Here is a 26,038-nt window from a genome sequence, read left to right as displayed (position 1 = left end):
AGTTTAAAGTCTATTTTATGAACAGATTGGCTAATTGGGACTGGACCTACAGTTTAAAGTGAGATCCCGAACCAGTGTGTGCCTCCACCGGGTAGCTCTTTAATTTTTCAATTACCTAACTGCTTCTCTTTCCCTGCATGGAAATCGACTTGGCTGCAAACAGATTCAGGAGAGACTCCGATATCCGTATTTCCTCCGAAATTCGGTTTCAGGATAGTAAGAAAGTCGGGATTTGGCCATCCTTAAAAGAGATAGGGTTGCGTCCAGTTTTTGTAAATTAACAGACAGACTGTTTAATTTTAACGGTAGAATATCGTGCATTTCACGGTAACTTCTAACAATGTCGTAACTTTGTTTTCTTGTATCAACATTTCTAGATAATTTGGCACTGAGTAGTCTGGTCCTAGTGAGCCAATTTCTGTCCCTTTCTCAGGTTCAGCACCCTTAATGAAGCATGTTTAATGTGGAGAGATAAGGGAGTAGAGATGAATTGTTTTCATAACATTCCTGACTGTTGTACATTACTAGCTTGAAGACGAGTCGTAACTCCAGAAGCTAGCAATCAACAAGCGAGCCGCTGACGTCATCTCAACCAATCACCTATCGCTGAGCCTCTTTCTTACGCTCTACCCTGTTGGTAGACTCGCTGGCTAGGTTCGCACGCTCAACTGAAGATGTTACGAAATTAATCGGACTCTACCTAACTGAAGATAATTGGAGAACCGCCTAATTTCTCACCTCGGTCTTTTTACGTTCAGCCCTTTGCCATTTTCTCCGCCATGGCAGGAAGCAGCTACTTAACCCATGGCCAATTTTCTCGGCGGCCACAATCAAGACTCGAGGATGTTCCAATTTAATAATCCGACCTGCGCAAAAGGTCACTTTCTAATAGAAAGCAGACACCTGGAAGGCAGAGAGCACCCATAATGTTGTGGTCGAACAGGTTTGGAGGACAAATTTTATTTCTGTGGACATCAGTTGGCACTCGGGGATTCAATTCAAGCGCTCCCTGGTGGTTAGTTTGATAGCTGTGATCATTACCTCCTCCAGAATAACTGTACAGTAGCTAACACCCATTTGGCAATTCTCTTTTCTCACTTTTACCGATTCATAGTTCGTAGCGTTTGTCCTTATATTCAATGTTATTACGGAGCTAATTTCTTGATTCGATTATGCGTACCTAATTTTCTTAAAAATTTCCATTTCCAGTTTCTTCTGTCGTGATTAATTCATGTTGTTTCGTATATTATATTCCCAATTATTAACACATCGCTTTTATATCGCTTGAGTTAGTCGTAACAGTGGGGATGGCAAACGAAATGGATCATGGGCCAAAAACAACGATCCATCTGGCGTCATTTCATCAATTCCATTTTCAACCTCATCTTCGCGATTAGCCAAGAGTGACATAAAATTGATGTAACAAAACAAATCTATCAAATCGATGATACATCAATTCCTTAATCAGGGTTCGAACCTGGGATCTCTGGTTTCATAACGTTTATGTGTATTTGCGTGTGTGTGTTGGTATCGTTGCGTACTGCTAGAAAACAAACACACACAAGGAAGACCTCCTGATGACGTAATTTGTAATTTAGCGACGCTTTTCTGCCACTTTCGGCTAATCGCGACGACGAGAGAGTGATTAAACTGTCAAAGGGGCACTCATCAATGTCCAGGCCGGGATTTGAACCAGGAAACTTCGGCGGTGAGAACGAAAGTCTTGGATGTAACGCGCTAGCCGTCTCTCCCGACAACGTAGCGACAGTTCTGTAGCTTTGTGATGAAGGGGCCCTGGGTTCGATGCCCGGTGGAGGCATATTGCTAGTGTTTCAGATTCTACTGTAAACTGTAGGCAGAGTCTAATTAGTCTCGGACCGTAAACTTGGATAAAACAAACTTTGTCAAAAAAATTTACACGCATGCGCCTGATTCCATATAGTTGACCATCTTTCTTAATTTCAGTTTTTATGAACTTTCACGTTGCAAGCAATTAATTTTCCTGTCTAAACAACCAGCTTTTAAAAATTCTTAAAAGCTACATGTTTATGGAGAGAATTTGACTCGTGGCTTCTGAGGTATTCCAAGTTTCGGATGCAAAGGAATTCGTGGACCTTTTTTTCGGCCAGAAATTCTCTTTTCGCGCTTAATTCTCAGAGTACCTCACTTTTTTCCTGAAATAATGATGGCGCTGGCAACCGACCTGTCATCAATCATCACCAGGAGGCCGGCTGCAGTCATTTGAGGAAAGAAGACCTATTCCTGGAAACGAAGATACGGGTTTTGCGGTGTGAGGTGGAATGCTTTCCTGACTCGTCACGGAAGGAGAGGAATTTCTAAGAGAACGTCTCCTGCTGGGATGGTGATTGCTGAATTTAAGATTGTAGTTGAACAAGAACATTCACTTGAAGAAGCTGTGGCGTATTAACGACTTTCTTTCGTGGACGGTGGGAGTTATTGGTTGTCCCCAGGGGTGTACCTCTACATCTTTATGCGTTGTCTAAACGTCGTGTCCGAAAGGTGCAAGACCGTACTTGAAGCGAGCATGCTTGGAGAATGGTCTCGCAGTTCAGTCTCGAAGCGAAAATATTTCGACTGCAGCGTCTAATACGGTCAGTAGATAAAACTACGTACACAGAAAAGAAACTGGTTTGTTTGGAATTACCAAAAAAGTTTGGTTGAGCTGTTTGGTTAGGCCCATGCTTTTTCTTTCCGATAACCAAATGTTGCTTGTAATTACTAAAGCATTTTGTTTAAGAATACCAAGTATGAAAGTCCCTTGTCGAAAATTGAAACTCGTGTAGATAGATAATTACTCGAAGCGAGTCTTCATGTTATTGTGTAACCTAATATTCTGAATAAAAAAGATCAGGATATATATACTTTATACTGATGTTTCCTAAAACGGCCGCTAGGTAATACTGCCAAAATGTGTAGAAGAAACATAAGTTTTTGTACAACAAATAATGGTACGTTTCATTGTAATCATAGAGAAAAATTGTGCTTTAATACCCTTCAAAAGATGTGTGAAAATTAAAGCTACAAATTAAAGAAAAAATGTAGTGCAGTTAATAAAAGTGAATCTCCCATGACAAACCTTTTTGATTCTAGACTATATAATTAGGGCGAAGAAAAATAAACACGCTCCAGCAACTCAAGTCAGTGAGTGTCAGGGATCGGTTAGTTCGTATGAATTTTCCAGCCTGGTCAGTACAAGTGCGTAGTTATATTCCTTTCCCGGATTCTCTGGAGTAAGAGAACGCGAACGCGTTCTGTGCGCATGTTGAAGGGTGTGCGCCTCGTCCAATGAACGTGCGGAGAGGAGGGGTATCCACGGGAGGGGGCGACTCGACTGCTCATTCGTGGTCCAGTAGTTCTGTAGTAAACATGTCAGCTCGCAAGTCTAGGGGAACTCTGCATTCAGGAGAGCGCCTCATAGTGTTGAATGTGTTCGAGAACAACTTGTTTGAAAAGTTTAAAACACATGGCTTTGTTTTTTTTTTTTACAAATGTTTAAAACGTTTAAAACAAAGTGTTTTAAACATGTTTTTCAGACTTGTTTAAAACACATTTTGATACATCATGTTTCATAGTTTGTGGTTATTTGCATGTTTTTTTTGAAAATGTATGTTTAAATTTGCTTTAATTTTTTTCTGTTCTTCGTAGCATCGAAAGACAAATAAACGTGAGTAGTTGTATTTACGGTGGGATAAACCCGAGAAAGTATGAACCCCCCCTCAAGCAGATTTGCTATACTTAAAACAAGCTTAACATGAGCATATGAGCTTTTTGCTCAAGTGTGAAACCCCGTATAATCCAAGATTTTTGTGAAAATGCCCTCGGGAATTTCTCAGAAAGTATGACCCCCTCAGATTGATTTGTTTATACTTACAAAAGGCACTTCTGAGAGATTGTTGTCCATAAATTTGTTAAAAATATGCCTCTTTTGTTGCCACACTTAAAACTAGGCCACACACACACACACACACACACACACATACACGCATATTTATTTCTGGTTTAAGTTCAATTGAGCACCAGGCTCAATTTGCATATCTAGTATTAAAACAATGTAATTCTTCTAGAATTGCTCCGTGACAACAGAGCCATCTATGTGCAAATGTCTGAACTCGGTGAACACGGGAACAAGTCAATTTTTTTCATTATGTCAATATTTTTAACTTCTTTTGCCAGTAATAGGGAATGGTAGTAAGTGTTAAACAAAGTACTTTGGAGCTGAATATGCCTTTCTTAAGACGTCGTATATTACTAAAATATCTTTAATTCACATATTTCTCATACCGCCGTATCTTGTTCTATTAGGCCTCTTCAAGAAAATTGCCAATTAGTGAAAATTAATTGAGCACAACAGCAAAAGAGGCTAATAGGCAAGCATACAATGATATGGGGATATGTGAATTGTTGGTTTCTTCAATCCAGATAAATGGATTGAATTGAAACTGGGATATTTTACATTTTGTTACATTCAGTTTATTTGTTGTAATCTGTTCATATATAAAACAAGCACCGAGATGGTATAAGATCAATACTTGAACAATATGTGCGCATGACGGCCCCAAAGCGGTGGGATCGATACTTTCCGACGGTGCACAGTTCTATTGCACGGTGCACAGTCCTATTTTCCTGCAGCAAAAGCTCCGGCAGTTTTATTCTGATCGATTAGTTCCAGACAATTCCGCTCCCCTAGAATAGAGGCATGGCGCTGCGGTATGGATTGCATGTACGCTCAGCAGAAAAACGGGATGTGCATTCAGAAGAAAGTACTTCGGCAAAAATGTTAGAGAATAGCTCTTGTTTCTGAATGCACCCCCACAGTGTTTCTATTGGCTCTGTAAAACTATAAAAGCCAGGGCACAGTGCAGATTCTTCACCATTGCTGGATCGGTAGTGGAACCCACAAGTGGGGGATAGAACCTGAACAGGCTCCACCAAAGTATAGGAGACTTGAAGCATATAATTTGGCGGAATAACCTAAGTAAGGTCATAGAGACAATATACACTGATACAATAAAAGCCCATTTTTGGCAGGGGGGCCAAAGTGGTTCCTAAATACAAAATCTCAAGAACTAATTGACATAGAGCCATGAAGTTTTTTTGTCTGCACTGAACTCAACTGATCCAGCATAAAGTTTTGATTTGAATCCCAGGAAATTGTATATAAATACCAAAGCCAAAAATATTAAGTGTATATACACATACACATACATATATACATACACACACAAAGCACAGTGCTGAACTCAACTGATCCAGTATAGAGTTTTGATTTGAATCCCAGGAAATTGTATATAATAAACAACAGCAAAAATATTAAGTGTATACACACATATATACATACACACACACAAAGCACAGTGCTGAACCCCAACTGATATTTTTTATTCAGTATAAAGTTTTGAATTGAAACCCAGAAAATTGTATATAATAAACAACAGCAAAAATGCCGAATCAAAAATATTGTAATCAGTGCAATAAAAATATATCCAGCCCCAATTGGGCCAAGCACCAAAAGATTTGTAACCCAGACAAATACAGAACTCCCACAAAAATTTGCCCCAAATGCAATAGAAAATACAACATGGAATATTTCACATATAAACATAAAAATACTTGCTCTGCACAACCATCTACATCTGGTCTGAAAAGAAGGCACGAAGTACCTGTTAATGCCAGAGCAGCAAAACAGCCATGCCATGCACCTATCCGTAGCAGTTTTAACGGCCAACTTAGGGATTATCGGTTTGTATCAGAGCCAAGATGCGGCATTGAGAATTTCTTGAACAGTATAAATTCTAATCTCCAGGCAATTCTAAATGCACAAAATGGCTCTTATAAGCTCTCTCTCAAATTGTTTGTACAATATAAGAAGCCAAACGGTACAAAATTTACACATCCCCACATAACAGAAACTGTACCTGTATATTCAAATTCAAATTCAGACACAATAATAAGCAGCTTGATAAATCAACTGAACATTAAACACTCTGAATTTGCGGCAAAAGAGTCCGGATGGAGCCTATGCGGTTCATCACACAAGTTATATGTTAATATTTCTGAATTCTGCCCATTACAAGGATCTACATATCTGCCATTACCTGCTAATATCAAAAACAAAAGAGCCGTGGTTAATATAGAAAATACCGACCAGAAATGTTTTCTGTGGTGTATATTAGCTGCTTTGTTTCTAGTTTCAAGGCATCCTGAGAGAATAAGTTATTACAAGCAACATGAACATCTTTTTGACGATGCAGTGGAGGGTTTGGAATATCCAATGTCTGTTCAGAATATTGATAAATTTGAAAAAAAGGCCAGGCACATCAATGGCAAACAATTATCTATTAATGTATTTATTTGTTCCACTGGCAATTGCCCGATAGCACCTCTCAGAATCAGTACACTTGATGATGAATCTGCAATTCCGATTGATCTGCTCTTAATTGAAGGGGATGGTACACATCATTATACTCTAATACATAATCTTGAAGCTTTAGTGAGAACACAACTAGACAAATATAAAAAAATATTCAAGTTGTGCAGAAGATGCTTGACTGTATTTGATGGTCAAAAAATGATAAAAGGGGTTCGGGAAGAGAGTGCAGAAATTGCCAAAAACAAGTTAATTGAGCATCTGAAATACTGTGGCAATCATAAACCTGTTCATATGGTGATGCCCAATCCAAGTGAAAATTGCAAATTCAAAAAGTATGAAGCCTTGTTGGAACACCCAGCATATATTGTCTGTGATTTTGAATCGAACGTCAAACCTCTTGCATTCTGCAATCCAGATCCCGAAGAATCTTCAAGTACATCATACCAGCTACATGAACCTTCCAGTTTTTGTTATGTGGTTGTACAGGGTGGTGTTGTTACTAAAATAGATTCATACAAGGGACCAAATGCCATCAAAGAATTTGCATATATAATAGAAAATGTGTGCCGTGACATAGCATCTAACAACTTATTAAAATCAAAACCTATGTTGCCTTTAACAGAGGAACAGATTGAAGATTTCAACAATGCAGAAAAATGCCCGGTATGTGATTGTGAATTTTCAGATACAAATATCAAGGTGAAACACCATTCTCATACAGATGGTAAATTCTTAATGGCCCTGTGTAATAGCTGTAATATTAAGATCAAGAGACCAAGATTCATCCCCATATTTTGCCATGGAGCATCCAATTATGATTTCCATCATCTGATCAGGTACGAGGGGTTTGAGAAGCAGAATTTAAATATTTTAGCTGAAAATGATGAGAAATATATATCTATTAGCAAGATAATTAAAGTTGATGGTGTTCCTATTCAATTAAGATTTCTTGATTCTTACAGATTTTTATCTGCTAGCCTGGCTACACTGGCCTCTCAATTATCTGATGATGACTTGAAAATCACACGTGCATTGTTTCCAAATCAGGACCTGAAATTAATTAGGCGGAAGGGTGTATATCCATATGACTATGTTACAGATTTTTCTAAATTTGATGAAGGTTCCCTGCCACCACAAGAAGAGTTTTACAGCAAAATCAGAGGATCTGGAATCACTGATGAAGATTATCACCATGCCAAATTGATGTGGAACAATTTAAAATGCCAGAAATTTGGTGATTATCACATGGCATATTTGAAACTTGATGTCACCCTCTTAGCTGATATATTGCAAGCATTCAGAAAATCTTCCATGAAAAATTATGGACTGGACCCAATATATTTTTACAGTGCCCCGGGCCTAGCATGGGCTGCAATGTTTTTCAACACCAAAAAGCCATTGGATCTGATCCACGATCAAGATGAGTATCTGTTTATGGAGGAATGCATAAGAGGAGGGATGGTGCAATGTTCCCAGAGATATGCCAGAGCAAATAACAAGCATATGCCTGATTATGATCCAGCACGGCCATCAAATTATATACTGTATGTAGATGCCAACAACCTCTATGGTCATGCCATGATGGATAAACTGCCATATGCAGAGCTTGAGTGGGTTGAAGATTTCAATATTGATGATCTTAAGGATTTTGATGACAGTGAATATGGCCTCTTCTTAGAGGTTGATCTGATAATTCCAGATCATTTGCACAATAAATTTTCTGATCTGTCCCCAATTCCCGAGGTCCAGTGCTCACCTGGCTCTAAACAGAAGAAGCTCATGATGACCCTGGAGCCGAAAGAGGGATATGTCACATATTACAAAAACCTCCAGTTCCTGATGAAACATGGTGTTCAAGTGACCAAAGTTGGCAAAGTTTTGAGGTTCAGGCACTCAAGATGGTTGAAACCATACATTGATACAAATACAGAGCTTCGAACATCTGCAAAGAGCCAATTTGATAAGGGCTTGTTTAAATTGATGGTGAATTCAGTGTATGGCAAAACAATTGAAAATGTCAGAAAACATACCGATGTTAAAATAATTACTGACCCCAGCCGGAGCAAAAAATTGGTTGCAAAGCCCAACTTCAATTACAGAAGAATTTATGATGAGCACATGGCACTTTTCAACATGATGAAAACAAAGATTAAGTTTGATAAACCTATTTATGTAGGGGCTGTGATATTGGAATTGTCTAAATTACATATGTTAATATTGTATTATGAGGTGTTGAAACCTTTTTATGGTGATCGTGTAAAATTATTGTACATGGACACGGATAGTTTTATTCTTGATATTCAAACAGAAGATGTTTATCAAGATATGTCACAGCCTGAATTGTTTCAATACTTTGATACCAGTGAACATACAAGAATTCAACCCCACAACAAAAAGGTGCCTGGCAAGTTAAAAGATGAGACACTTGGTGATGTTATTGTGGAATTTGCTGGGTTAAGTGCCAAGATGTACAGTTTTAAAACATGTAGTGCTGTTGTCAAAAAGGCCAAGGGCATTGGCAGAGTAACTGTTGAAAAAGATCTCCAATTTGAAGATTATAAAAATTGCATCAAATCACAGAGTTCAATCAGAACATCAGAAAATAGAATTCAGAGTGAGAATCACTTGCTGACTTCAAATATTGTAACAAAAGTGGCTCTGGACCCACATGATGACAAGAGATGCATTTTGTCATGTAACATACATACTCTACCTTGGGGGCATTGTGATTTGAAAAGTGGCAAACAATGCCCAATTACAGAGCATGATTTGAAATAAATAAACATGCCTATGAACTTATTTGGGTTCAAAAAACAGGCTATTATGGACCTGCCCATACCACAACCCTCTCCTGATTTACAATCTGTAATGTCTAAACTGAGTGGCTTGTTAATTATTCATCTGAACAGCATATTTACAGATAATGATGATGAAACAGGTAAAACATTGTACATATTTAACAATAATTTAAATCATTACCAATTACCTGTAGGTGGGCAATTGCAATTTATTACAACCCCTGAGGGTGATGTCAAGATTTCAGTAGGGAGAAATATTTATAGAATTAAGCACTCAAACATGATTTCTGGCACTGTATATACTGTTTCTGCTGGTGACTGCTTATATATTGAGGTCCCTGGATCATATGGCAAGCTTATACCCTTTTTTATAGAATTAAGAATCAGATACTCTATAATAAATAACCATTAAAACAAAAATGCCTAATGATATATTTGGCCATACAAGGCATGAAGATCACAGTGATGAGATTCTGATGCTTGATGTCAGAGTCAAGAAATTAAGAAGTGATTTACAAGCTTTACAAACCACACTCAATGCCAGTCTTCAATTAGAAATTACAAATTTACAATCACAATGCATGGACCCTCTTCTTAAAATTGATTCCGAACTCAAAGTGCTGCTTCAAAAATATACTGATCTGGCAACATTAGATAATTTTCAAAGTTTAGAAGAAGCTGTAGCAGCTCTTCAAGCCAAATTTAAGACCCAGGCCACCAACTCTGTGCAATTGAAACAACAATTGGAAGAGCAGATAAATAATGTCCAGGTACAGCTCCAAACAATTGTCAAAAGCATAAAATCACAAGAAGATTTTGATCTAGTGATTTCCACTCTAAAGGAACAGATTCAATCACTCCAGATACCTAATCTGGATCCTCTGCACAATGCCATAGCCGAGGTTAAAGAAAAAATTGAGACACTTGAAAATTTTATGAACAATTTGCGATCTTCTGATGCTTTGAATGCAATAACTCGGAGTGTAGCAAATATTAAGCTGCAACTTGAAACATATGAAGATTTTGGAAAAATTCAAAGTACCATAACCCATCTTGAAGGTACAATAGCAGCAGTGCAAAGTGATTTGGCAAATGTACAAGAAACTCGCCTGCCCGGTATTGTAGATACACTTGTCAGTGTCCAGCAACAAATCACAAAGCTTGAAAACCTCAACACTGAATCTGAACTATCTCATTTTCATCACTTGATAGATGATATCCAAACAAAACTTGAAATTTTACAACAATCCACACCCTCTCAGGCAGATATAGCCCTGCTCCAAAATGCTATGCAAAATGTGGCTGATGCTTCTGAATTAAACAATGTGAAATTGGCACTTGAATTTTTGCAAAATACAGTATCAAATCTTCCCACATCACAGGAACTTAAAAATATTAAGAGAGCAGTGAATCGCATATTGAAATCAGAAGATATCAAGAATATCCAAGCAGAGATCAAACATCTCACTCAGACAGTGGCCACTCTACCAACTAATCAACATATTAATGAATTGCATGCCCTGTTTGAGGATATCAGAAGACAGGTCCATGATCTTACTGCTCAAAATTCAAAATTGGCAGTTGTTGAAAATTTGCAACAAATTGTAGCTAATATCAAGCAGCAGCTAGGGACCATGGAATCCAATCAAGCAAATGCTCTGTCTGTTTTTGCCACCCAGCTACAAGAGATTGTGCAACAATACAAGAAACTTGTTGTGGACATAAAGATCAAGCCAGGCCATGATGATGTTGTTAGGACCATCAATGAGCACCTTGAATCTGTAACAAGCAGATTGCTCACAGCAGAAAAAGAAATAACAGGCATAATCGAGAATCCAAAACATACAGTAATTCTTGAATTGTACAGCATCCCCAACAAAGAATATGATTCACCATTTACACCAGGTGGCAAAATATATATGCTGTCCCCTGCACAATTTTATTACCAGTTTTTTGTTGGGGGCACACTGAGACCAATCAAGATCAAATATTGGCATCAGCCACAGGCACACCACTACCCTACCTTATCAATAACAAATGCTGAGAACAAAGTGAAAATCACCAGTGTAGAATTAGAGGATTTTACAGATCCCAATACATTAGAAACAGCATATGTTGAAGATGATGGCTCTTTGGAATTTAAAATACAAATAGGGGACAAATTATATTTAGAAAATCCTGTAGTATCAGCTGCTGAACACCCCATAGTTGCAATATTCTTGTTTACATATTATGTCTAGACAAATTATTGTTGATGAATTACACAGACAAGCCAGACATAATTATAGGAGACTGCCAGTAGTCACAAAAGGCATAGATGATTTATGGCAAGGGGACTTGATTGAGATGGCAAGTGGACAGTTGAAAAACTTAGACAAAATCAACAAGGGCTACAAGTATCTACTCACTGTAATAGATACATTTTCAAAATTTGCCTGGGCTGTGCCACTCAAATCCAAGACTGGAACATGTGTTACAGAAGCCATCAGGACAATCATCAATCAGAGTGGAAGATCACCGCGCTATTTGCAAACAGATAATGGCAAAGAATTTTATAATTCAGTGTTTCAACAATTTATTAAAAGCCAGTCAATGAAACATTACTCGAGTTACAGTGATCTCAAAGCCTCAATTGTAGAGAGATTCAACAGAACCTTAAAAAATCTTATGTATAAACAATTTACACTTCAAGGTAATTATAAATGGATTAATATTCTTCCAGAACTTCTACATAAATATAACAACTCGGTCCATTCCACAATCAACATGAAACCCTCCGAAGTAACTTCATCTGATGAGCAAAAATTGATCAGGACTGTTTATTATCCTAGATACCAGCCAACAACAAGAAGGGCCAAATACAGGGTGGGTGATCAAGTAAGAATCAGCAAATATAGGCACTTATTCAAAAGAGGCTTCACAAGAAACTGGAGCACCGAATTATTTACAGTGGTTCAAGTTAAACCCGGGACCCTTAACACATATATAATAAAAGATCACCGAGGAGAAATTCTCAAAGGCAGGTTCTATGAACAAGAGCTCAGCAAAACTAAACAGCCTGACACATATCTCATAGAAAAAATCATCCGCAGAAAAGGCAACAAGTTATTTGTCAAATGGCTGGGTCATCCGGAAAACAGCTGGATCGATGCAGACAAAATAATAATATGAGCACCTGGGATGTTATAAAAAGGCTGCCAGAACCTGAACAGCAGAATAAGAGAAATGGCAACTTGCTGCCTGATAATATTAGGTGTCTTATTGTTGGGCCATCTGCTTGTGGTAAAACTACACTAATGGTTGATAATTTTTTATTGGCACCCAACTGGTTAGACTGGAAAAACAGGCACTTGTATGTCTTTTCTAAGAGCTTGGAACAATTAAAATATCAGCAGCTGATGAAGCTATATGATGGATTGGATATTGCCACTTTTGAACCAGATGTTAAGCCACTTGATGAATGTCTCGATAATTCTGTTGTTGTGTTTGATGACGTTATACTGGATAATCAAAACAAGGTTAGAAATTTCTTTACACAGGGCCGACACAAAAACATTGATTGCTTCTACCTGGCACAGACTTTTTCAAAAATACCGAAGCAGCTGATCCGAGACAACAGCAATTTTATATGTGTGTTTCATCAAGATCATACCAACCTCAAACACATACATGATGAATATGTAGGTGGGGACTTGAGCTACAATGATTTTTCCAAGTTTTGCAGCAGGTGCTGGAACCAGGACAGTTATGGGTTTGTCACAATTGATATGACAAGAACACCTAGTAGTGGCAAATACAGAAATAAAATCAACGATTTTCTAGACGTTGAGACGTATATAAATAACCATGAAAAGGCCAATCATTGATGATCTTAAGTTAAGAGATTATCTTGTAAAAAGATTTAAGGGATGGAAATCAGAGAACCGGGGAATCTATGAAAAACACAAACAAACAGAACAGCCTGTAATTGATGCTATTAATAATTTAGGTAAGAATATCAAAACTGTTACAGAGCAAAATCAAGATTTGATCACAGAGCTTGTACCTGTAGCTGCTAGGAACATATTAGATTATCCACTCACCCCACTTTCCAGTATTCATACACCTAGTCCTATTGCTCCTAGAAGAATTGAAGCTACTCAGGATCCTATTGAATTGGGTCTTCTTGCTCAAAAATATTTAAGCACACCTGAAGACAATAAAGATGAGGTGTTTGGCTTATATGCCGACACAGAGCTTGACGGCAGCATCATACATAGAATTGGCAATTTCAGAGTAACATTTATGGGAGATGATCTAATTGTTTATTCAGAATCTCGTCTCGGAGAAAAAGGTGCTTTTGTTAAGTACCCCGGCACACCTGGATTGTGGGAATTGATGACTCGGAAAAGGCCTGGCAGCTATACAGATCAAGATTATGAACATTACAAAGAAATATTAATAAAATCAGATGCTCTATACCAGAACAATGATCCCACACAAAAAAGAGTCAAGTCTAGCAGTGGGGCAAAATACAACAATTTAATCAAGCCCATATGGTCACAGATTAAGACTGGCAGTGGAATCAAACAATACAACACCCTGCCTAAAGAATTTGTGTGGGTTGATGATGTCAGGAAACTTGTGGATAGGTTGCTGGTGATAGCTGGGGAGGAAAATGCTGGCAACCACAATTTTTACAATGAAAAGGTTGGAATTATGGACATGATAAGCACCAAATTGTCTAATTTTATAGTGAATGATCCTAAGGGGATTGGATATCTTATAAAAATTATTAATACTCTACCACCTAAATTTTGGAATGTTTCTGAGGGTCGGGGCCTGGTGAATGACATTATAAACAAGCTGCCATTTGAACTACACATTCCAGGCTATCAGTATTGTGGTCCAGGCACAAAATTGGATCATAGATTAAACAGAGGGGATCCTGGTGTAAATCCCCTAGATGCTGCTTGTAGAGACCATGACATAGCATACAACACACATACTGATCTTGACAAGAGACATGTTGCAGACAAGAAATTAGAAGAGGCTGCATTTGGTAGATTTGTAAGCAAAGATGCTTCTTTGAGTGAAAAAATAGCAGCATTGGGGACCACCATAGCTATGAGCACCAAACAAAAACTGGGGTGGGGGTTGTGAATATGTATATAATAAACCTACAATGAAGCCCAAGGGTGTTATGTATCAAATACCTTATGCAGGTCTCAAATCTCTTAAAACTATTGATAGTCTTTTAACCAAAAAGCAGCGCAAGAAAAAAAATTCTTGTCTTGCAAAGGGACATGGTATGAAATTGTTGCTTAGTACCCCCCAATTAAAAAAATTACAGCAATCTAGAAAAAAATCACATGTGGGGGGATTTATATTTACCATCCCTGCCATCTTAGCTGCTCTCGGGGCTGTTGGGAGCTTGGCTGGGGGATCAGCTGCCATAGCAAAAACAGTAATAGATGCCAAGAAAAATAGGGCAGAATTAGATGAGCAGAGGCGCCATAACCTGGCCATGGAGAAAAAAGGCAAAGGTGTTAAGAGAGCCATGAGTAAGTTTAAAAAAAACAAGAGCCGCTTACAAACCAAGATATTGAAGCTTTAATCAAGCCACTGGGCATCAAAAATTTTAGAGGTGTGTACATGTCTGATTCTTTACCAGAACAACCACTCAACAAAGAGTGTGGCATTGTTAATTTGGATGAGTACAAAAATCAGGGCACTCACTGGATCTGTTATCTTAAATATTTAAAAGATGAGGCATTTGTGTTTGATTCATTTGGAGGTATTCCACCTGAAAATTTAGTAAAATATCTAAAATCACCCAATCTTTATTACAATAATGCCCGTGTTCAAAACTTCAAAGATGTTAATTGCGGACATTTGTGTTTATCTGTTCTCAGATATGTGTCTCAAATAAATAAACCATCAATTGAAGATTTTCAAAAAGCCTTGTGGTATCTGAAACATCATGGGGGTATTCCATCTCACCAGTCAAAATTCAATATTGAAACTCAAATTGCATGATGACATAGTGTATCCCAAAACAATAGCTCTCAGAGCATTTTACGGCATGTACTTGATACCTAATATTACGCACCACAACAACACAATTGCAGTTGGGGATCAAAAAATTGTCATCACTCCAGGGCAGTATAATCTGTCCACTCTAAATGCTCAATTACCCAGAGGTGTAGTGTTAAGTCAAAATTCTGTCACTCACAGAGTAGAGATTGTATCTGCTACAGAAACAGTGGATCTGGGTACTATAGGAGAGCTGTTAGGATTTGAGAACAACACAAAACTTGAAGCAGGCATCAAACACACTGCTATGAATATACCCAAATTCTTAGCCATAGAGACTCTGAATATTCACTGTAATGTGGCTGAGGGTATGATCACCAAATCAAATGGTATAGGCACTCACAAACAAACTGGCATCATTGCAACATTTAAACCTAATTCTGAATTTATGGAGCCAATCATCTACAATCCATCCCCAACATTATATTTTCCTGTGTGCCATAACAGAATAGATTATATTGAATTGATGGTCACTAATGAAAAAGAAGAATTAGTTGATTTTGCTGGAGCCACAACAACTGCTATCATAGAGATTAATATTTAAATAAAAATACATACAATGGAAAATATTGAGAGTTATGAGCTACAATCATTCCCTCCAAACAGGAGGACATTTGCAAATTTAAATCAACCCAACACGGAAATAGAGGTTGATCTTGATGTAGGGGATGGCTTTATACACCCCCACAGAGCAGATCTATACATCAAATTTGATGTTGTAAAGCTCGATGGAACAGATTATCCGGCAAATTCAAATATAAGATTGGTGGACAATTTTGTGCCGCATCTGTTCTCTGAAATTGAGATCAGAAAGCATGGTGTTGTTATAAACAGAATAGATTATCCCGGCATTACCTCCACAGCTTTGGCCACTCTAAAATTATCCAAAACCGAAGCTTCTTACTACAAAATCGGTGGATTTGAAGCTGGTGATAAGATATTATCTAAAAATCACACAGTGCTGTTCCCTATGCGCCTGTTGCCAGGATTCTTCTCAGATTACAAGGAAATTATGTGGAAGGGTGGTTTAAGAATTACATTTAGAAGAGCTGCCAATGATAACAATGCTTTGATGAGGTACAATTCATTAAACTCTGCAGGGGAAGCTCTGCCTAGTACTCTACCTGATGAAGGCAAGTGCATTATTCAGACTATGGAGCTAAGAATCCCGGTTGTTGAATATGAGGCCAGTTATGCTCTTAAATACAAAGCAGATATCCTAAAAAATCCACAGATTCCTCTGCAATTTTACACATATCAATGTGTACAGAAGCCTGCATCTGGCACATATTATGAATTTGATGCCACAAATTCATTCTCCAGTATTCAATTTGACATGCCCGATTTTGTGGTGGTACTGTTTCAGACTGGGAGACACAACAATCAGGAAAAAAATTCAAGTAGATTTGATAGCTGCAACATCAAGAACATATATCTTAAAAATGGCAGAAATGAGGTATTTCCTAGAGAAAATTACAATTTAGACATTTCCAAGGATGATTTTCTCAAATTATATGAGGCATTTTCGGCTTTCAAGAGAGTCACTACTGGCAGTACAGACATGTATTACACACCAGATGAATTCAAAGCACAGAGACCCATGTTTGTCATCAACACTTCAAAAAGAAAACAAGTTGTGGTTAATGACAGGACAAACATTAAAATTATCTGTGAATTCCATGAGGCTTTACCTGAAGACACCATTTGTAGTGTCATTCTCATAGGTGAAAAATCATATGTTTATGATGTAAGAAATGAGAGAGTCACGGAGCAATTCTAGAAGAATTACATTGTTTTAATATTAGATAAACAAATTGAAGCTGGTATCCAATTGAACTTAAACCAGAAATAAATATGTATGTGTGTGTGTGTGTGTGTGTGTGTGGGTGGCCTAGTTTTAAGTGTGGCAACAAAAGAGGCATATTTTTAACAAATTTATGGACAACAATCTCTCAGAAGTGCCTTTTGTAAGTATAAACAAATCAATCTGAGGGGGTCATACTTTCTGAGAAATTCCCGAGGGCATTTTCACAAAAATCTTGGATTATACGGGGTTTCACACTTGAGCAAAAAGCTCATATGCTCATGTTAAGCTTGTTTTAAGTATAGCAAATCTGCTTGAGGGGGGGTTCATACTTTCTCGGGTTTATCCCACCGTAAATACAACTACTAACGTGCAATATTATTTGTTATTTGTGTAAAACAATACACTGGCCATTGTTAAGAATAAAAGAAGAAATTGGCAGCAGAAAGCCTTTTGCTTTACGGCCGTTACACCGCGCAGCACTTCGTTGCTTTCATCCCGCACCCTTCCCCACCTAGTCTGGCCCCGCCCACAAGCTTTCCCCTCTGCGCATCGCTACTCCAGAGAATCCGGAAAAGCAGATTAGAGATCGGTTAGTTCATTGAACTCTCCAGCCTAATTATTGCCTATTTTTGTGGGAGCAGGAAAAGGTTTATTATCAATTTTGCCTTGACTCATCTCACTCAATAGGTCGCTAGGTGCCGTGGCTTGCCGCGAGTTGATAGCTTCCTGGAGATTAGGCCTTGCTCGAAAAGGTTTATTATCCATAAACACGCTTCAAAAACTGTTATTTCATGTGAACTTTCTATTCTGAATGTGTATTTTAAGATCGGTTAGTTTGTACAAACTATCCAGTATAGCTAAAATAGCAAGATTAAGTAATTTTGAATAAACTATTTAACAAATCGTTTGGTAACCTTCAATAAAAACATTTGGTAATTTTGGCTAAATTATTTGGTTTTCCTAAACAAATGGGCTATATTTTGTTAGATTTACCAAAATAATATTTGGTATTGATAACCAAAAAAATGTTTACGACAAACAAATAGAACTTGACCAAATCTTTTGGTACTGGTGAAAAATTGTTTGGTTGATGCCTATTTAAACAAACTAATTGTTCACTACTAACACCACTAACATTCAAAGAAACATTTATCTCTGTGTACACATTGTTTTTCCCGGATTATAAACACTTGTTACTCACCATAGAAATCACACATCATTTTAGAAAGTCTGACTTAGGCAATAAACGTCCGCACACGACAGATCCTTTCTAAGCGAGAGAATATAAACCTTCAGGATTACATCTGTGAAAATCTAACAGCGTGTATGGTCCCCTTAAGAATCTTCGGTTGTAGTTTATTTACTCCTTCATCTAGAAGCTCGATGTCACTACTCTCCACCTTAATCCAGCTGTCTTGACATGCTGATGGCTTCCTCGGACACGTTTGAATTTCGCATTTTCATTAGCTCTGCGTAGGGTTCATTTCGGAGAAGAAAAAATAAAAAAAATATCAGTAGAGCTCCTGTTTTTGCCAGGACGAGTCCGTAATCCCCCGGATGCGATCAGGGTCGACAATAGTATCTGTCATGTGCAACCAAAACTGGATCCGTCAATCTCAATTCTAAGCGAAGATACTTTTGTTGTTAATCTGTTGTAATACTCTTCGCCAACAGATGGCAGTAAGAAGCAGTATTGCCACCTACAAATGCTAGAATTGAGTCTAAATCGTAACATAATTCTCTCTATCTGTCTTTGTGTGTGTGTTTGTATCTTCCCTATCTGTCCTGTTCCTCTTTTCTGTTTGCTGTCATATTTCTCTTTCTTCTCAAATCTAATTTTCTTCATTTCTCTCTCCTTATTCCTCCAACTCTGTCTCCCTCTCTCTCTGTCTCTCCCTCTCTCTCTGTCTCTCTCTCTCTGTCTGTCTCTCTCTCTCTGTCTCTATTTTGTTCAATAAACAAGGATGAATTTCAGCACTCCGTCACATGCGAACTCTATTTCCGTATTCCCCCCCCACCCCCCCGCCGGAAATTCTGGACTACCTGTTCATCTCTCTCCACGTTTGACCTCCTTTATTTTATCTTGTGCTATTTCTTAATCACATTTTTTCTGTTCCAATACTAACTTTTCTATTACCTATCTATTAGGCTATCCTCCATATTATTCTCAAATATTTATATCATAGGTTTTGTTTTCAATTATTTGTTAATCAATGTAACCATTATATTTGGAGTGTTTATAAAAACACAAGGTTTACAAACTTTTACAATTTATTTTCCAAGCTCCATCACCTTTTGCTTATGTCGCTATTAACTTTCAGATGTACAAAAGTGGCGAACGGTGTGGTTCGCATACACCAAGGTTTGCAACACTGTTTAAATGTAGCAACTCTGGCACTGAAAGGAAATCCCATGACAGGTTTTCCAACCTCCAACAAAAATGCTTACTAATGTTGTTGCCGTTCCCTTGTCCGCATAGTCTTTTGCAAAGATCTTTATCGTTAAGCCCCTAAGAATGTTCTTCTGAATACGCCATTCTTTGCACGGCAGCCACAACTATCACCTTGTTTGTCATGTCCACGCATTATTAAGGGCTTTACCTCGACTTGCTTCCGTTTTGTACACGATTCGTTATCTCGCTAATTTTAGGCCAACAATGGAGAGCGAGATTGACAAGTTGATTGCAGGATATTGTAAGTGATTGAAATTTGGCAGCTCCAGAGCGATTGTAAACATGTTAGACTGTTCGCTCGATCGATAAGATATTTGACACCAACTGCTCGCGCAGCTCTTGAACGAGATTGTTTGATCTGGAGTGCATTCGATATTTCACCACTCGGATCATATCACTCCATCAGGCTAGCAGAAGATGAGTGTCGCTGGAAGAACCAAAATAACTATTTCTTCCATGAAATGTTTCAAAAGAAGCCGTGCACAAATTTTGCGCGTAGGAATACAATGCATGCGATAAAGCCACATCACTCAACGCAGCTGCTTTTTTGAAGTCGTGGGACCTTATGCAAGGTTCTCCAGAGGGGGGCAGAGCCATAGAAACTTATTATTACTAGACCGGTCTATTATTATTGCTCTTATTACTGCTATTATTTTTGTTGCTTCTACTACTACTTTACAAATAATGAAATTCAAGTTGAATTGAAAATACTTTGGCGTTGTATTAAGGTGACCATAGTATTTTAACCCAAGTAAAAGTATTATTATTATTAATAATATTATAATTAGTTTTAAGTATGTATCACATTAATGATAGAATTGTAAACAAGTATGTATCACATTAATGATAGAATTGTAAACAACAAATAAAATTTGATCTCCCGTTATCAAAAGGATAATTGTAAGCTCAAGTGTTTCTCCTCTCTCCCGATCAGCCATTGAAGTTAAAGAATGGCAAAGCTGTTCATAACCTCCCTTAACATTTACTAGAAATAATGGAATCCGCATAAAACAATAAAAACAGCGCGAGCTACCTGAACAGTAAAACTACTGTCTGCTCGAATCTTCTCGACGACAGTGTAGCATTTCGATTGTTGGCGCAATTAGCCAAAAGTTGCAGAAAAGCGACGCCAAATAAAAATAACATGAAGTACTTGAAGCAGTGTTGCCATGACACTAATTTAAAAATTCGATCGACATTTTTTTAGCATCAAATGTCTCATATTAAGATCTAGTTTTCAAGCTAACTTCTAGACTTTTACAAAACGGGACATGCTGAGTATTTTTAAAAATATGGACCGGGAAACTTCTCCTAAACTGGACTGTCCCGGTCAAAGCGATAAAGCGTCATTTTGACGATAAATGTTTAATAGTTAATAGGCTGATACTGATTTATGTATTTTCTGTTGTGGAATAAAATTGATACAAGTAATCCTGTGTAACGTCTTTTGAAATAAGTAAAGAAAAGTCGTATTTGATTATCTGGATAAATTTAACTTTTCAGTGTAAACACAGCTGTGCATCGTCATCAATACACGTTTGATTTTATGTTTTAAGTCCACTTTATGCACTATGCACCTTGTGCCCATAAACACACGTGCGCGCGGCGGTGATGACACTCTGGATTGTGGGAAAACCAGCCAAGGAAGTTCTTGACATATGTCACGGCGGAAATGAACCGATAAGAAGCCTGGGCGCAAATGACTCGGAGCAAACGACACGATACCATCGTCGTCGGCTTGTAATTAAGGAGTCTCTGGTTTGATACGCTGGTGTGGAGGCACATGATGGTTCGAATCCCACTTTAAACTGTAGGTCCAGTAGCAATTAGCCTTTCTGTTGCATGAAGTGGGCTTATAAACGAACTCAGCATAACTTGAAATGAATTTGAAAGGAAGGAGAAAATAGACCACCCTCCCTTTCCCACGTCCGTGTTTCCAATTACTCTAATAGAAATAGGCAGAAAATGATTAAATAAATTCAAGACCGAAAACAGAAATGACAGGACTCGAAGAAGAGACCAAGCAAAACTGGTTAGGTTAAAAACCATTATTTCTGAGCTTCTCCGAACCACCGTGGTCATATTTGATGGCGTGCAGGTAGGCACGCAAGATTCCATCAACTCGTATGCAATCTGGTGGATAACGTATAAGCGACTCGGGCCATAAACCAAACAATTAAATGCTTCGCCGTGGCTAATGGCTCCAGTTCGTCTGGAGCTGGAACCGGGACATAACTCTCAATCTCAAGAAGCTGCAATATTTTCGGAACGAAGGTTTGCCTTTAACTTTATAACCAAGCTCAGATTAAGTCTGCGTTTCGTGCGTACAAATTGCGCATTTTTGACCTTCTCTGGATTGCGTCTTTGCAAAATGGGCTACGCACTTTTTTAAAACTGCTGCTCCTCAATTAATTGGCGATTTCTTCATCTCTTTTTTCGCTTCAGAGCGTCGACCTCCGTGGGGAAATGGTTAGCACAGCATCCTACGACGACAGGGATCCGGGTTCGTATCCCTTCCTGACCATGTGAATGTCATTCTTCGTGTGGTACTATTATAGTATAAGGGAAACACCTATAAATCATATTTTTTACATTGCTAACTTACTATTTTGGAATGCCGAACATTTCCTAAGGTGGAATAATGCATTTCTAACTAAGATAATGTCTATTTCTTACATTTACGAGTACTTACTGCTACTTGTTATTTCGATTCTGTAACACATTATGGCCGGCGATAGCGTACTGGTTCAGGGCGCGTTTCCTACTTTCGTGCACGGATTTGAAATTATGCTAATACGTCGCAAACCATTGACGTTAGCCTCACAAACCATTGACGTTAGCCCCAAAAAAACATTTTCCGTAAGGTTAGGTTAAGTTAGGTTAGGCAAGGATAGTAAAAAAAAATAAAAAAAAAACATTAAAAATACTACACACATCATGTTCTAGTGAAAACACGGCGAGGCTGAAACACTGACTATGGGGTTGCGTCAGAAACAGCGTGTCGGACAGAGATTTTCGCAGAAAACAATATGTATTCGCATTAAAATGGATCAAAACTAGATTCACGAAACTTCCACAACGCTACAGAAAATGATTTCCGTAAGTACTTTCTCCTGTAAATTTGAATAAATCCGTTTCCCTTATACTATATTGTTACCCTTTGTGTCTTTTCATCAATTTCATCACTTATCCTTATCGTCGCTATTAGCCAAACAGGACAGAAAAGAGACGTCAAATAAATTAATTTAATCAATCAACTACTTCATAGAGGGAGTATGTTAGTTGTTTTCTAAAGTCGTCATTAAAATACAGTCTAGTCTCGGATTATCGAGACTCTACTGTATTTTATTATTTTATATTTATTATAAAATAACAACTCATTTCTGTGAAAACACCCTTTAATGAAAGAAAAACAAGCACAGATTAAATGTACAGTCCCACTATATCTACGTTCACCTCAGTTCAACATGACTACCCTGCATGTGAACACAGAAACCCACCTTTCGACATAGTCCCTAAAAACCCTTTCCAGCATTTGTGGTGAAATGTTATTCACAGCCTAAATAATTCGTCCCTAGTTGTTCAACGGAGTTGATCTTGAACTTGTACACTTGCGATTTGATAAAACTCCAGACAAAAAAGTCCAAGGGTGTGAGATCTGGTGAACTTGGTGCCCATATCCGTCGTGAACCCCGTCCAATCCAGCGGTCCGGAAATGTCTCGTCCATAAAATCTCTCACAATGTGAGCAAAGTGGGGAGGGGCACCGCCATCCTGTTGGTAGAACACAGTAACCAGGATGCCGTCGGCTAGCAACTGAGGTTCCAAGAAGAGCTGCAGCATGTCCAGGTAAGCATTGGTTTGAATTGTGTCCTCTGCAAAGAACACCCTCCCTTTCATGATCCATAACCACACATTAACTTTCGGCGTTACTCTTTCCCACTCCATTGATTCATGTGGCTGCTCATCTGCCCAGATAAGTGTTATGTCGATTCAACATCCCACAGGTGTGGAATGCCGACTCATCGCTAAAGAGTGCGTTGTCCATTAGGTTTTCATTCGCAACACAGTCAAGGAGATGCGCGCACATTTCCTGCCCTGCAGCATAATCCTCGGCGCCCTTCGAGTAACCCCTTTTTTCTGCTTGTATTAGGCTATTGCGCAGCAAAATATTGATTTGAATTATTGTTGTTTCTTTGATAAAGCCCTCCCCACCAAAAAATGGAAATATAGCAGGGAAGATACGGGAATCAATCCAATGTCTAATAGATGAAGGAATTTTGGATATACGGGGTGGGAAATAACCTTTTGCTAGGGGTCCACAGTAAAAAGTAACAACAATTAAGAAATTATGGTAATACCAAATGTTTACTACGACAATTGTGGTTACAAAAACAAAATTGAAAGTTAGTATGTCCGCCGTTTGCTTCTCTCACAGCACGAAGACGATCAGGGTAGGAGGTCAGAAGATTCGCAAACTGTCCGTATTCCATTCCATGTCACGGAGGACTTGTTCCAGATGTGCAAGGAGTGTTGGACGGGAATAGCGGTCCGGTCCGCGTTCCACTATCATCAAGGACTCATGTGCGTCCTTCAGAATAACCCCAAAATGCTCCGCTACATTCAGGTCCGGTGATGCACCCGGCCATTCAGAACTCCTGAAGAAGTCAATGCCACTTCGCCGAAGAAGGTCTTGGTTTTAACATTTCCCTTCAAACAAGGTGCTTTGTCGTGAACTAACTTTTAATTTTGTTTTTGTAACCACAATTGTCGTAGTAAACATTTGGTATTACCATAATTTCTTAATTGTTGTTACTTTTTCCTGCAGACCCCTAGCAAAAGGTTATTTCCCACCCTGTAGATGCCTTTGTAGATAAGATATATATTTACTACAAGAATAAATATATGAAAGGCATATGATTTCATCAATAGAATAATAAGTATATTGATTAGCAGAAGAAGATTATCGACTAGTAGTAGAAGAAATTTATAGAAGAATAAGTATATTATTTAGTAGAAGTAGTCTACTAACGAATAGAAGAATAAGTATATTGATTAGTAGAAGAAGACTACTATCGAGTAGTAGAAGAAGCCTATTAATCAATAGAAATTTCGTCTATCAACTAATAGAAGTAGTAGTCTAGTAATCAATGTGATAAAGAATATATTGAAGTATAAGAAGAATTCTATTAATTAATAGAAGAAGCCTATTGACAAATAGAAGAAGTGCATTAAATAATAGATGAAGTTTATAGAAGAATAAGTATATTGATCAATAGAAGAAGTAGTTTATAGAATAATAAGTATATTGATCGATAGAAGAAGTAGTCTATTAACCAATTGATAGAAGAAGAAACCTCTTAACCAATAGATGAATCAACCGATTAATTGATAGAAGAAGAGGAAGTATTTCACGTATCCAGAAAGAAGAAGAAGAAGAAGCCTTTCAGTAGATGAAATAGAGATATATATGTGACCAAGAAACAAAGAGACAGCTTTAAATACAAGCCTGTATATAAATTTAATGTAATATGAAAATTAAGAATATACGGTGCATTGTACCTTCAGTAGTAGGTTAAACAAGTTGTTTCCTTTCTCTTTCTAAAATAAGTTATCAATCAGTTTTAGTTGCCCTGAGAATCTCATGTTTTACCCTGGCCTAAGCCGGACTGGTGTCACCCTCTCCGGGACGTGGCACATACAAGCTTTCCAACTTGTTCAACATAACACTAAAGGTGTCTTCTTTTCGCTTTGCAGGGACGAGAAGCAGATAGACTTCGCAGAGCAAGTGGAGAGCGTGACGTACGTTCTCTGCGGCGACGGTAACATCACCCTCGAGAGGTTCTTCCAGGTCTTCAAGGCCAAAGGGGTAAGTTTATTCCTTCATCTTTCTTGTCCAAGGAGTCTGTGGAGCAAGCGAACGTAACAAGTCCTCTGCGCAAGCAGTGACTTCAGAAGGCTCTACCTATGAACTTGCGAGAGGGTACGAGATTTGCATTGAGGGAGCAACGCCACAACGCCCGTTTATAGCAACGAGCACTGCTTTGCTCCGTCCAGTCGCTTCCTCTCCTTCTCTACCATTATGCAAGGCGTTGCTCCAAAGATTACTGGGACGAAACATAAATAATGTGCTCTCTAATTTTATTCTTGACTAAAATTCACATTCGGGGATGTGCTGATGTTGGGAACACCTTGGACACAAGTGATACGATACGTACGTGGTGCTTCGTGACAGATCAACAACAGTGGCGTACTTGGTATTTTGGGAGGGGGGCATAAGGTCGTAAAGAGCTCCAGCGTAACCAAATTTCTAGCTTTCTCTCCAGGCCCGTACCCAGGATTTTTTTGAGGGAGGGGCCAGTTTAAATACATACAGTGGCGGCTATGTGGGGGGACCTGGGGGCAGTTGCCCCGGCTATTTTGCCACTTTTGCCCCCGTACTATGGCCTCTTAATGCATGTCTACCAAGAGAAAATAACTGTTCTTGGCCCCCTCCACTTCCCCAGTTTTGGCACT

At 38.3% G+C, this 26,038-nt stretch overlaps 1 protein-coding gene across 3 annotated transcripts in view; it reads left to right on the top strand.

The window, feature by feature from the left end:
* Nox (NADPH oxidase) overlaps positions 1 to 26,038 on the top strand; it is a 390,569-nt gene that overhangs the window by 207,599 nt on the left and 156,932 nt on the right. For all 3 annotated transcript variants that reach the window (XM_083125014.1, XM_083125013.1, XM_083125017.1), the window contains one exon: positions 25,280 to 25,391. In XM_083125014.1, the coding sequence (XP_082981140.1) occupies positions 25,280 to 25,391 (112 nt within the window). The remainder of the gene's footprint in view (positions 1 to 25,279; positions 25,392 to 26,038) is intronic.

Source organism: Lepisma saccharinum, chromosome 7 (assembly GCF_977018435.1).
Source record: "Lepisma saccharinum chromosome 7, izLepSacc3.1, whole genome shotgun sequence".
NCBI classification, from domain to species: domain Eukaryota; kingdom Metazoa; phylum Arthropoda; class Insecta; order Zygentoma; family Lepismatidae; genus Lepisma; species Lepisma saccharinum.
This window is presented reverse-complemented; position numbering and strand designations above follow the sequence as displayed.